Source organism: Dermacentor andersoni, chromosome 2, assembly GCF_023375885.2.
Source record: "Dermacentor andersoni chromosome 2, qqDerAnde1_hic_scaffold, whole genome shotgun sequence".
In the NCBI taxonomy this organism is placed as follows: Eukaryota; Metazoa; Arthropoda; class Arachnida; order Ixodida; family Ixodidae; genus Dermacentor; species Dermacentor andersoni.
In genome coordinates this window covers 83,486,586-83,499,463 of record NC_092815.1, presented here as the reverse complement: position 1 = coordinate 83,499,463, position 12,878 = coordinate 83,486,586, and the positions used below count along the sequence as shown (strand labels likewise).

General features: G+C 46.1%; 1 protein-coding gene across 2 annotated transcripts in view; it reads right to left on the bottom strand.

Moving 5' to 3' along the window:
- The window catches only part of Cdc27 (cell division cycle protein 27), a 61,608-nt gene that overhangs the window by 20,379 nt on the left and 28,351 nt on the right, over positions 1-12,878 (bottom strand). For both annotated transcript variants that reach the window (XM_050188643.3, XM_050188644.2), the window contains exons 12-13: positions 8,695-8,903; positions 7,018-7,135 (exon numbers count right to left, since the gene is read on the bottom strand). In XM_050188643.3, the coding sequence (XP_050044600.1) occupies positions 7,018-7,135; positions 8,695-8,903 (327 nt within the window). The remainder of the gene's footprint in view (positions 1-7,017; positions 7,136-8,694; positions 8,904-12,878) is intronic.

The window sequence follows — 12,878 nt, the reverse complement described above, 5'->3', positions numbered from 1 at the left end:
CAGGCTGTTGAATGCATGCACCAAGGTACCTGCCTACCCAATGCCTTGAACGGACTGGTTGCTACCACAACTTGGCCAAGCTCAGTGGTTCCTAAGGTTCGATCTCTCGCAAGGGTTATTTTTTTCAGATTCCTGTTTGCGATGCCAAAATTATGAAAACGATCTTCCTATGCCATCAGGGTACATTTGAATGCGTCAGAATGCCCTTCAGGGTGGCAGGTAGCCGAGCAGTTTTTCACACCTTGATGTGCTACAGGAAATCAATCACCACTTCGCCATGGCATTTTTAAATGAAGGTCTAGTCTACAACCTATGTAACAGCCCGAAACATAAGGAAGGGACGACAATAGAGACCGAGTTAAAGTGCTCTTTTCACTTTGTCTCTATCACTGTCCCTTCCTTATGCTTTGCACTGTTACATAGGTTGCAATGAACCAACTAGCCCAGCAAGCAACCATTCTGCAATATATGTCTAGTCTATTTGGAGATGCTTGAGAGTCGCATAGAGAAGGTGAGGAAAGTACTGCAACAAATTAAAGGTGCTGGCCTTATGATTAACCAGGATAAAATACGGGTGCCGTCAGTCCCTTAAGTTCTTGGGCCATGTCATCTCACATGAGCAAGGCAGGCCAGATGAAGGAAAGGTGCATGCAGTGCTAGATTACCAAAGACCCAGCACAATTAAGCAGTTTCAAGTCTTCCAGGGGCTTGCTGGCTATTATTCTACACTTCTCACACACAGCACGTCCACTCAAGGACTTTTTAAAGAAGAATGAGCCATGGCAGTGGGCAGAGAGTCAACAGCAGGCTTTTGCTGCATTCAAGCAATCCTTAGATCTAAACCAACCTTTCATGGTTGAAACTGATGCAAGCGGTGTCGGCATTGCAGCTGTACTAGTGCAGGCTGGCTCTGATGGACTGCAGCCTGTTTCCTTCACTAGCAGGGCTCTTAAAGAGGCCAAAAGCCATTATACTGTCCAGAAGTGGGAGTGCCTTGCAGTAGTGTGGGCAGTGAACAAGTTCAGGGCATACCTTGAATTTACCGAGTTTGAGATTCCCTGTGACCACTCGTCCTTGTCATAGATGTTTAGCACCAAGCAAGCTTTGCACAGGGTCAAGCATTAGGTCCTACGACTTCCAGGCTTCAATTGCCGAATCAAGCACAGACAGGGTCTAGCAAGTATACCCGAAGATGCCTTGAGCAAAGCACCTCTCCACTGTGAAGACCACCCAAGTGACAGTCTACATGAGACACTGTTCCCGATTGCTGCTCCAGAAACTGAAGCAAAAATTACATTTGAGCAAGTAGCAGTAGCATTGGAAGAGGATGCCACACTCTTAGGTGACACAGGACAGCTAATCCAAGAACAGGCTCTTGACGGCAGTCTCTAAAAACTGAAGAATGTGGTCCAAGGAACTAGGCTCCCAAGCTTGGACTGCGATCACCGCCTTCATGATCTGGCAGAGACAACAGAACTGGAACAAAGCAGACTGCTGGTTCAGCAAAGAGGCAACAAGAAGGTACTGTGGCTACCTGATCACCTCCAAAATCTGGCACTGACGATGGCACACGATCACTCCACTGCAGGCCACGCTAGGTATTTCAAAACCATGACTTGTGTCTCAGCATGGTTCGTCTGGCTGGACATGCGGGCTGGCGTATCAAAGTATGTGCAGTGCTGTGCTGTCTGTCATCACACAAGAGCTCAACACCAGTAGCCTGAGAGCCTCATGAATAGTCAGTGGGACAAAGCTGCCATGCAAGACCTTAGTGTCAATATTATCAGGCCCCTTGCAACGTACACCTCGTGGCCACAGATACTTGCCAGTAGTTATTGACAAATTCACTAAGTTTCCCTCTGCGAGTGGCAACAAGTACAAAAATCTTAGGGTGCATGGTTGCAGTTTTCTGTTGCCATGGCATATCTGTGGCCATCACAAGTGACAAGCACTTTGTGGTGCAATCTCCCAAAACCGGAGCACTAAGGATCGTCGCACTGTGCCATATCAACCGGCGGGCCGCAATGGAACCATTAAGCAGTGCCTACGAGCATACTGCTCCAACCACAAGGACTGGGAGCAGCCCATGCCCGAGATCGCCCTTACCATGCGTACTGCAGAGAGTATAGTCACTGGATATAGTACACCAGCCTTGCTGTGTTATGGCTGTGAGCTCCGCACCCCATAGGAACCCGCAGGTGACAAGGAAGATACAGACTATCTGGCAGTGGCACACCATGCCTTTGCTGCAGTACTCCAGCAGTGCTTTATGGAGGCCCTCAAGTAAGCTCAGAAACATCAAGCAGCTGCTTGGCAAGCACAGAAGCACAGTTACAACCGTCATTGGCAGCCAATAACCATTAAAGACGGTAATCTTGTGCTCATAGATAGTCGCACCTTGAGTGATACTGCTAAGAGTGTCTAAGCTACATCGGCACCGTGGCAGTGTGGCTCATATCGCGTGGTTAAGTGATTTAGGTGACAATGACTTTGTTTTGAGTGACCCTACTACAGGACATTGTCTAACTGTTATTGCCCATGCAGACCAGTTGGTGCTTTAACATGAACCCCAGTTCCTCTCTTCCCGTACAACTTCTCATTTTGAGGGGGGGGGGGGAGAGAGAGTTTTGAGGAGAATGGCAGCGTAAGTTGATTGAGAGGTCCAGGTGAGGCAAGGCAAGGTGCCGTTCTCTAAGGCCGTGCACACGGTTGACTGTAGTTACCAGGAGAAGGACCAGGTGGCATGAGTGCGGCAGTGAGAAAGGAAGGAAGCCTAGGGTGGCACAAAGTATGATGCACGCGAATGGAGGGCATGGTGGGAGTCACAGGGTGCGGTAATAAAGTGAATGTTTGAGACGGACATGTCGGCCTGTCGTCATTTGTAACATGCTTAACGCAATAGGGTTGGTGGCAATACCTGTGAATGTGACATGCAATGACCGGGAAGAAGATTAGCTGGTACCGGAACAGAAAATTGAGTGCACACCGGTGTTTTCACGTGAGATGGCCAGTCGAGTATTGTGGGCAAGCTGCTGCGGCAGGCAGCTACAGTTCGCGATCGCATGCGCCTAGCACCTTTTCTTGTTTACATTGGATCTAACGGCAGGAAAACGTATTAACACGTGTACGTGTTTATTGAATGACCGCATTTCATCGTCTAACAAATGTTATCGCACAGCGCAGGACGTGCCTGCATGTATTAGAAGTTTCTGGAATGTTATTGATGGTTCTATCCCCTGTCTGTTGTCACCGTACCTTCTGTAATCTGATTGCATGTATGTGCGATGCGAATGGTGTAGAACTTTCTGGAAGACACGCGGGCACCAGCGATTACTCTGGAATGTTCGATGGCTCATGTATAAAAGCTGACCCGCTTGACCCGCTGATCAGATTTTCGCCGATCGCAGACTGTGTTCACCGCTATCGTTCTGCTTTGAGTGTAGCCTATTGTTGAGGGCACAGGTTTGCCCAATAAAACACTAGTTTTGCCATTCACAGCTTTGCGGCTTTCTTCACTGTCACTACCACGTGACAGTACCATACAATTATAATTTGGCAATGTAGTTAATGTTGGGCCCGAAAGATCATGTTTTCTGGTAAAGTATGAAATTATAAAGAAGAAGCGTAACTATATTGGGTAAATTTTTGTGTTCTCGAACACGAACATTAGCACTGGGAAATCGGACACAATGGGATCTTATCAATGAGGTCCCACTGTATCTTGAACCTCAATACAGTTAAATCTCAATATAATGAACTTCAATATAATGAAATTCTCGATATATTGAAGTATTTAACTTTTTATAGCTTCTTGTGTATTGAACACTACGTATTTAGAACCTCAATATAATGAAGTATGTTTATACACTATTTTAATATATCAAAATTTCACACTGAGAACATAAATGAAAACTTCCGCGGACACAGGTGGTCAAACGACTGAATTGCAAGTAGCTACTTGCAAACGCACCTCTCAAATCGGGCACTACGTGACCAACAGAGACCACTCAAGCTTGGAAGTGTCATGTACCATATAAAGCCCAAGTGCATTAAGATCCTACCACACCATGCATACACGATGCGTGCTTTGGGTGAGAGGGTGAGCCAAGATGGCTCGACGAGATCCAGCTTCCCGCACGAGCAAAGGGAAAGGAGGTGGCGCAGGGAGCTAAGTGGAGAAAGTGGGGGGTAGGTTGGCATACGTCTCCTTTTCTAGTCAATGGTGGCTGTGCATGTAAGAAAATCCCTATATCCGACTGTACTTATTTGCATAAAAGATCAAGTTTCAATATAATAAAATTTTGATGAAGTGAATTGCCAATGTTACCAACTTTATTATACCAACCTTTAACAGCATAATGAACATTTTAAAAAGCACCGTATAATTACAATGAACACTTCAAATCCAATGGTGGTAGAAGGGGGGGCGCATGCAAAGTTGCAGTGCACGGAAGCGTGACTGAACTAGGCACACAGCATTCCACCCCTCGCTCCAGACCAACCACGACGAAGATATGCCCAGTGAGATGAGCAAGCACCACACGCTGATTTCAGACACTGTGGCATACCGTCTCTACTCTAATCTAACACACACCTTTTTTCCACTAAAATGGGTCCAAAAATTGCGTGCGCGTTGGAATCGAGTACAACCCTAAATCTGTGTTACATATCGCCATCGGCATTTCAAAATGGCTGCCTCGTATACGCTTTGAGCCTAGCTGCCATCGCTACCTGCATGTGCTGTAGTAAGTGTGCTTAGGCTGGCTTGGGTTAGTCCACCGTACGTCCTAGCGTTTTCTGTGTTCGCTCTATCAGCATGGAAATGCCGACTGCGAAGACATGCTGAGTTCATCCCGATGCTGCAATTGAAAGGAAAGTGATCACGTCTGCGGAGACTGATGGAAATCTGGCTGCATCATGGGCATTCAAAGTTCCCGAAACTTGAGCGCGAGATTGGCGCAAACAGGAGAGGCGTTCTATTCCGGTGGTTGCTGCGTACGGTGCGACCGTGCGGCCCCTATCTTGAAAGCGATCTGCGATGTAGACAGAGTCTACACACCTAGGCGCAGTGCACTGTGTTCTCATCCCTTAGTCCACGTTGAAGCGAGAGGCCGCACAAAGGTCAATTTGCTCACACCTGCTACCGCACTTCTTCCGTTCAGTGTTTTGATAGAGAGTTTCCGTGGTCATTGAGTGAGACGTGTTCATGTTTGCTTGCGCCAGCGTGACACCATGCTTGTTAATTCATTTAGTAAGCAAATGTTTACAAGTTTATACGGCAGATAAAACTACTATCCTGACTTTTCATGTAGCTGTCTACTAATTTGCCATCGCAATCGATGTTTTGCCTTTCGAGCAAAACTGTGCCTTTCTTTATTTATCACAACTTGAGCGCATTGCAAGTAAATCTTTGTTTTTACAAATGAGAGAAAGTTGTATTTCTGTATGAAAGAAAGAGGTGCGCAGTACTGTAAAATACATTTCTTTTTTAGGTCACGGAAAACAGGTGCACATTACAATCGAGGGCACGTTAGAATCGAGCAAATATGGTAAGTCACTTTCTTTCATCATGCTAGGATAATCATGCTTTCAAGTCACGTCTTTCGTGTGCTTCAGGGCAAGACAGTACGGCTGTGGTGGGCTCCAAGACAGCTAGCTGGCAGGAGCGCTGGTGCAATCTTCAAGGCCACGACGATGGCACTCTCATTTTTGCGAAGCTATCTATGCGGCATCATACAGCAACATGTGCACTATGCTTATTCGTATTATTTATTGCAGCCAAAGTGACATAGAAAACATAACTAACATAACATAAACATGACATAACAGCTCTTGGCACACATGTGGTGATGCTGCAGATATGATGGCAAGGCCTTTGCAAAATGCCAGCAAGCTGCAGTAGTTTGCACTTCCAACCAACTAAAATGCTTCGTTATTGTATGCAGGATACACTCATGCCCCACTGATAGCAAAACATATCACAAGCTCTTGAAACAGAAATGGAGGCAGCCGCGCTCGTAAATTCAAAACGGCAAGTGATCTAAACTGGCTGGGCGGTGTTTTGAAAGAGCTATGACACTGCATTTCGTTCTTTATATGATGTTTTTAATGGAAACTTACAGCTGGATACAGGTAGGAGCCGAAACAAAAAAGAAGATAACGAAAACCTGATTTTCGGACCAAAGTGGTGTTGAATCGTAACTGCCGGTGCCAGCTTCAGTATTATTAATTGTTATGTCTTGAAGGGCAAGTTCACATATAACGAACTACGGATACAACAACAACTTTTCACGGAACTATGAAGTTCATTATAAATGAGTTCGACTGAGTTACCCGTCCCTGCATTTAATCTGTATCCCCAACTACAACTCACAGAAAAGTGGGAAAACTATCCACGCATAACCCACACAAAAACATGCACGACACCTTTGAAATCATTGCTAAAGCAACCTGGCCCAATTATGAGCATGAAGCAAAGCTTCAAGACAATCTTTCTATGTTTAGTCATCACCACTTCCCCTGCTGCTCTCTGTTGAAGCACGGTGCAGTTTCAAGGCAATGCAGGGCTAAATTTGAATGCCAATTTTACATTCAGGCAAGGCTTTACAGCAATGCACTTGGTATATGTGTGAAGCCAGACCTCAAGGCATGATTTTTTAACAAACACTACCCATTTTTGCTCGCATTCGTCGAATATTATGTGAAGGTTATATGTGCTAAAATCCATTTCCTAGCCAGAAAATGCTGGAAGCAGTATGCTCATGAACGTTTTGCATCAGGGTCTATTAAGCATCATATGAACAGAGGTGTCCACACTAATCCAGCATAGCACTACTGACATATTGTAGTGAATATGTGTTGACTCTGAAAATGTATATAATGAGGAGAGAGTCGGGAACATATGAGAACTACCTAACTTTTTCGATAAGGATCACCCTCATCTCACTTGTATAAGATTCACAAGCGCGCACACTTAGCACCAACACAAATGCAGACAGTGGCATACACGAAACTTACCACTGCAACGTGGCAAAGGAGCACAGAGCTCTGCGGGTTGATCTGGAGTGCTCGCTTGAAGTGCAGCTCCGCCAAATGAAACTGTTCCTGCTTGTAGTAGATCATACCTGCTCCATACCTGGACAGGCGCAGGAAGAAAGCAATAGTCACACACAAGGGCAACACACATCTCTGCAAACTCTACCAGGTACTGACAAAGTTCAAGTATTCTTGACAGACAAATTCCTTCAGACTAAATGATGTAATAAAATTATCTTCCTTTACACATGCCTACACTGTCATCACTCCACTTGCAAGGGTGGTATGTGCTGTAGTTCTACTTTGAGACTCTGCTTGCCTTTGCAGATGTTAGTAGGATGTGAAAAAGAATGGAGAAAGGTTCAAGTGGAACACCAAAAAGATAGAGCCATCGACAAAATTTTCTGACGCTCAATTATTTGGACACTTCCACCTGCTCCACAAAACCAATTTATAACAATAACCGCAATTTGACACCACATGGCTTCTCACTTAATTTTTGAAACAAGATCTGCACTCGCAATGTGACAAGCACTGCGATCATGAACAATGCTTCTGCTCTTCAGTTTGTCACCTGCAGTTTCCCTTGGTTGGCAACACCATTTCTTGGCTTTCCGAGTGCGGTTAGGTCAACGGGGGAAACAGTCACTGACTCTGCACCAAACTGTACATTTAGGTCAGTGAAGCAGCAGCTTTGATTAGGCCTAGCGACATTGCAAGTGCAGCAATGACAATAATTCACTGCCAGCAAAACGTGATGGTGTGTGATAAGCTGTCACAGAAAACTAGCAGCTAAGACGCAAGGTCATTGGGCTCAAGATTTTGTGTGTGGCCTGGCGTGAACTGGCATTGAGGTCCATGGCCTACTGGCTAAAAATGCTACGAGCGCCTACCAAGTTGTTCTGTATGCTTACTGGACAGAATACAAAAGCTCAAGTGCCAACAGAAAGCTTCAAACTAAATTTGTGCACAGCATAATTGCGAGCAGCATGCAGTCAAGGCTGTCTAAAACAAGTGGCATTGCAGCAATGTGCGACCCACAATGGGCAGTGCAACAGGCAAATGTGGAACACCCCCATAACCTCAACTGCCACCAAACTTCTAAATCAATATTGTTTCACTGAATCAACCGAAGTGAAAGAAAGTCTAAATGAGTTTTTCGTACTACTGACAAAAAGACAATTGTGCAGATCCGATGCACTGCAGGAATCAATGTTATGCAAAGCATTTTTCAGGCAGCTGGCTATCTAGCGTTGTTCGGTGCTCTTCAGTTGCCAGATGGGCAAACATGCTTGTGCAAAGTAAGCAACTGTCTGAATTATGCAAGCCTCCGTGTGACCACAGAAGCAAAACGATGACATCATGACATTCACGTCATGATGAAATTCACTTAGGCGATGACCACGATGGCATCAGGACACAAGAGGCTAGATCATGACATGCATGTCATGTCACTTATGTTATGTCATGCATATATATGCAGTTAAACTGCCATGGTGGCATCACGAAAGCGTAAGAGGCTAGACAGATTGACAGACTCAAAGTGCCTAACGTTGGCAAAAAATGCTTTGTATTAAGAAAAACAAGCAAGAATAATTATCCCCTTCAGGAAGGATTGGTCGGCAGGTGCATGGGCTAAACTACACTTGTCAGGCATACCAGGCATTGTAGTGGCGAGGGTTGACCAACATAGCACTGCGGAAGGCAGACAGGGCCTGCTCCATTTCTTCCATGGCTGTCAACTCATGCCCGAGTAGCGTGTATGCATAGACAAAGTCCGGGTCCGCCTGAACTGCTCTCTGCAGGAAGCGCACTGCTGTCTCGTGCTCTCTCTGCAGACTGAAGCAGTTGCCGGCCGCACAGCATGTCTACACCGCAATGAGAGAGAAGCAATGTACTCAAGATGAACAGGCACGACAGTTGTTAACAACCACACCAAACTGACAGACAATGGAGACAAAGAAAGCATACAAAAAATGATACTAAAATGAAATTCAGGGGTCTTATATGACATAACCACGATCTGATTATGAGGCGCACCATAGTGGGGGTCTCTGCAATAATTCTGACCACCTGGGGTTCTTTACCATGCACCGAAATCTCAGTACATATGTGGAAACAAAAAACAAAAAGATCTTTAATTTCACTGTCAAATTAGAAATGTAAGATAATTTTTTTGCAACAGAACTTGTATCCTTTTAATAATAATAATGATAGGCAAGAGGGAGGCGGGGGAGCATCACCATACTTCTTTTGCTGAAGCATCAGCTGTGTCATGTGGAGGCTATAGGTTCGGCTCCCAAGTTATGTCGAGGTTGTGCTTTCTTCCATCAGCAGTTCAATAATAGAAATAGCTCATTTTTCCTCATGCTTTCCTTGGTTTCACTCTCCCAGTTTGACATGGTTGTGACATTACTAAAGAGTAAACAGTCACTCAGTTCTCCTTATTTATGATTGTAGTAGCAGATATTTCAATGTGTGGCAAGTTGTATACAGTCACCGACCAATAAATCGGACAGCAATAATCTGGACATGCTCGGTAATTCGTAAAGCTTCACAGTGCTGCCAACGGCCCCATATACTTAAAGGGACACTAAAGTGAAAAATGATTTCTTCTGCATCAGTAAATTACCATTATACAACACTAAAAACACCACTCTTACAGCGATAGGACATTTGGTAAGCCAGAAAAAGTGCAAGAACGAAATACAGGTGGTGACACCTACTTAAAGGGAAGCTGAAGCGCTTTTCAATTTCCATGAATTGCTGGGGTTGGGAAGAACAGACCTATTCATTTACGGTTCTGAAATTTTTTTATTTGTTTTGTTAATATAAGGGGCAGAAATAGCTTTCTAAATCCCCCCCGCAGACACCCCCCCCGTCACTTCCCGGAGCGCCGGGTGATGTGGTTGCTAGAGGAGAGAACCGGCGAGAGTGACGTCACTCACGGGGACCGTACTGCCGGACCGGCATGCTGCATATGCTGGCATGTTTCTTCCCGTCCTGCGCTTTACTAAACTACGCTACGAGAGATATGCCGCCGCTGACGTTTGTTTTCTTTTGCGATTTTCGTGAACTGTGCTTCCTTTCTGTGCTGCGTGAGTGCCTACAGCCAAGGGCGCCTAACCTGCCCTCGTTCTGTGCACATTCGGCTGTGCGAACACAGGCGGCCGAGACGATGTGGTGTTTCACATGTTCCCGAAGGACAAGAAACTTGCAGCGCAGTGGGTCCATGCGGTGAGGAGAGATAATTTCGTGCCGACGAAATCAACTGTGCTGTGCTCAGAGCATTTCCGCGACAGTGGTTATCATTGGAGCTTGACAACGATGTGGGCAATCGGTATTCCAATTATATCGGCACGACTGAAGCCCGGCGTTGTTCCGTCTATATTCTCCCACAAGACAAACACCTCACCACCTCCAAGAGCGGCCTTCGCCAAGAGGAGAAAGGGTGAGGTAAGGGTTTTAGTGTGCACACGGGCAATGTTTTACACAGATGATCACCTGAGTGTCGAACAAACGGCCTTACAGCGGCCTTTGACGAAGCGAGGTGGAGGCACAGCCGGGAATATGCACATGCGTGCAAACAGCTTGCCGTTTTCATCCTGCTTTTCCCCTCTGCTGTGTCACGGAACACTGTACCACGGCTGTTTGTGCGGTGCTGTTTTGATACGGTGAAATAATTGACCGGGGGTACGCTTGTGCATTACGTGATATTTGCTATTCGTCCTACCACGCGGTGCCCGCAGGTTTAGCTGTTCAGCATTCGTGTTAAAATCACACGACATGAGGCGTTACGGTAATATTTTCATGCTCGCGATACAGTAGTTGAACTCGGCGTGTAAAAACTTCGTTCCGTAGATTTCGCACTCGCAGCTTGCTACCAGCAGCGAAATGCCGCAAAAACAAGTGTCGGCACAGCCGCGCCCGTGGCAATGTGAACGGGCTCAAATAATGAAGTAACGTTGTGAGGTATTGAACTTGTCAGCGTTCGACGTCGTCTAGCCCAATACAGGCATCACTGCTGCACAAAAAATGTTTTCTTGCCTTTGTACCTAGAGAACTAGCTATGTGTCAGGCATGACAAAATTATTATTTGAAAGTAATTATATTACATTACTCATTACTTTCTTATTACAATCATCGATTTGAATTACATTACCGATTACCGCCTTCAAAAATGGTATTACTTTACGATTGCTTCCAAAAAGTTTTCATGCATACAAGAAGCAAAAAGCAAAGTTTAAAGGCACGCCAACCTTTCTTCAAGGTAACATACACTTGCCAACATTTCATGCCCCCCCCATGTTCCTCCACGACACCTCATGACACTACCAACGTTCTGGCACCGTACACAACTTACTGGTGCATATTTAACGCAATTAATAAATTACTTCAGCCATGAAATTACAGACACCAAATAATTCACATTGTTAAATCACTAGACAACTAATCCATCACATAAATTACTGAACAAGTATTTCAATTACTGGAAGTAATCCAACTGTTGTCATGTTTGCTTATATGCTGAAATTCATGACATCCATGCCTTGCACTTTTTCAGGTTCTAGCAGAACACCTAGAGAACTGAGCCCCTGATGAACCTGTTCCACTACCATCACCAATCGAAGAGTTTGAAGCAGCCAGTGTGACACAGGCAGATAATGTTGAAGAGCTTCAAGTAGCCAAACGCGGCACTTATGTTCGCGATCGTGTATCAACACGCAAAAAACCACGGAACTTTAGACAAGCAGCGGCAAGGTGCTTGACATCGCGTAATTGCACCCGTGCTTACAATCTAATGAGAAGTTAGTGCTTCGGCATTCTTCCAGCAGCAAGTTCCCAGTGACACCTTAGTGCATTTTTTCTCCCGTCATTGGAACGTGCAGCTACATGAAAAAAAAAAAAACAACATACGTACCAGCTAAGATTTCCAACGCGCGAGAAGGTGCACACATCGCTCTCGCTGTTGGCACACTCAACATCATCGTTGCCGCCATCGTTTTCCGTATCGGCGGTCGGTTCGAACATGTACGGCGAAAACACAAGCTGTCCGAGACAGCGAGAACGTTCCATAATGCTTACAACTCAGCCTTAGAATAAAAAACAACTTTGACTCAGCTATGAAGCCAGAACAGAACAGCGTGCTACGCTCTGAAACGGTGGCGCCGACCGGCGACTGCCGTGAATGACGTCACAGCGGCCCCGACCAATCACAGGCAACAGCGGCGTTCACGCAATGCCCTGAGGCGCTGGTGCGCGTTTTCTTGGAAAAACAGCCGCTTGCGTTTGTTTCCGCCCTTTTTCAACCAGATATTCGTGTTCAGGGGACTCAAAACTGTAGAATGCCGCAGAGAACTCATTTTTTTCAAAAAGTGTTTCAGCTTCCCTTTAAGTTCTCGCACCTGGGGGCTGCGACGTCTTGGATTTTGATGGCATCTTCTAGGGCCTACTAATTATTGTGGGGATGCGCGACTCTCACGCATCCCGCACGGCTCGCATGGCCTGGCGCCCGCGGCGGTCGGAGTGGTTGAGGCGCAGTACGAAAGATGGCGCAAGTGTTGCGCTGCTAACGCCGCCGACAGGCGGGGTTACTTGGGCGCCGAAAGACAAGGTGCTTCCTCTTGGGCGGCGGGACGGCAAGCAGCTCGGACGTGCCGTGCGTGCGCTGATCCAAGCTTCTGCGAGACCGTCTCGCGTGGCCGCCTTCGAACGCGCAACCGTTCGCGTGACTGTATGCGCGAACGACCAGGCGTTGGCATTCAGCATGGGGCGAACATATTCGCTCGCTATCCGGTCACGGTGAATCGGACTTCTAGATTTGTCGCGCGCCCATCGGCATG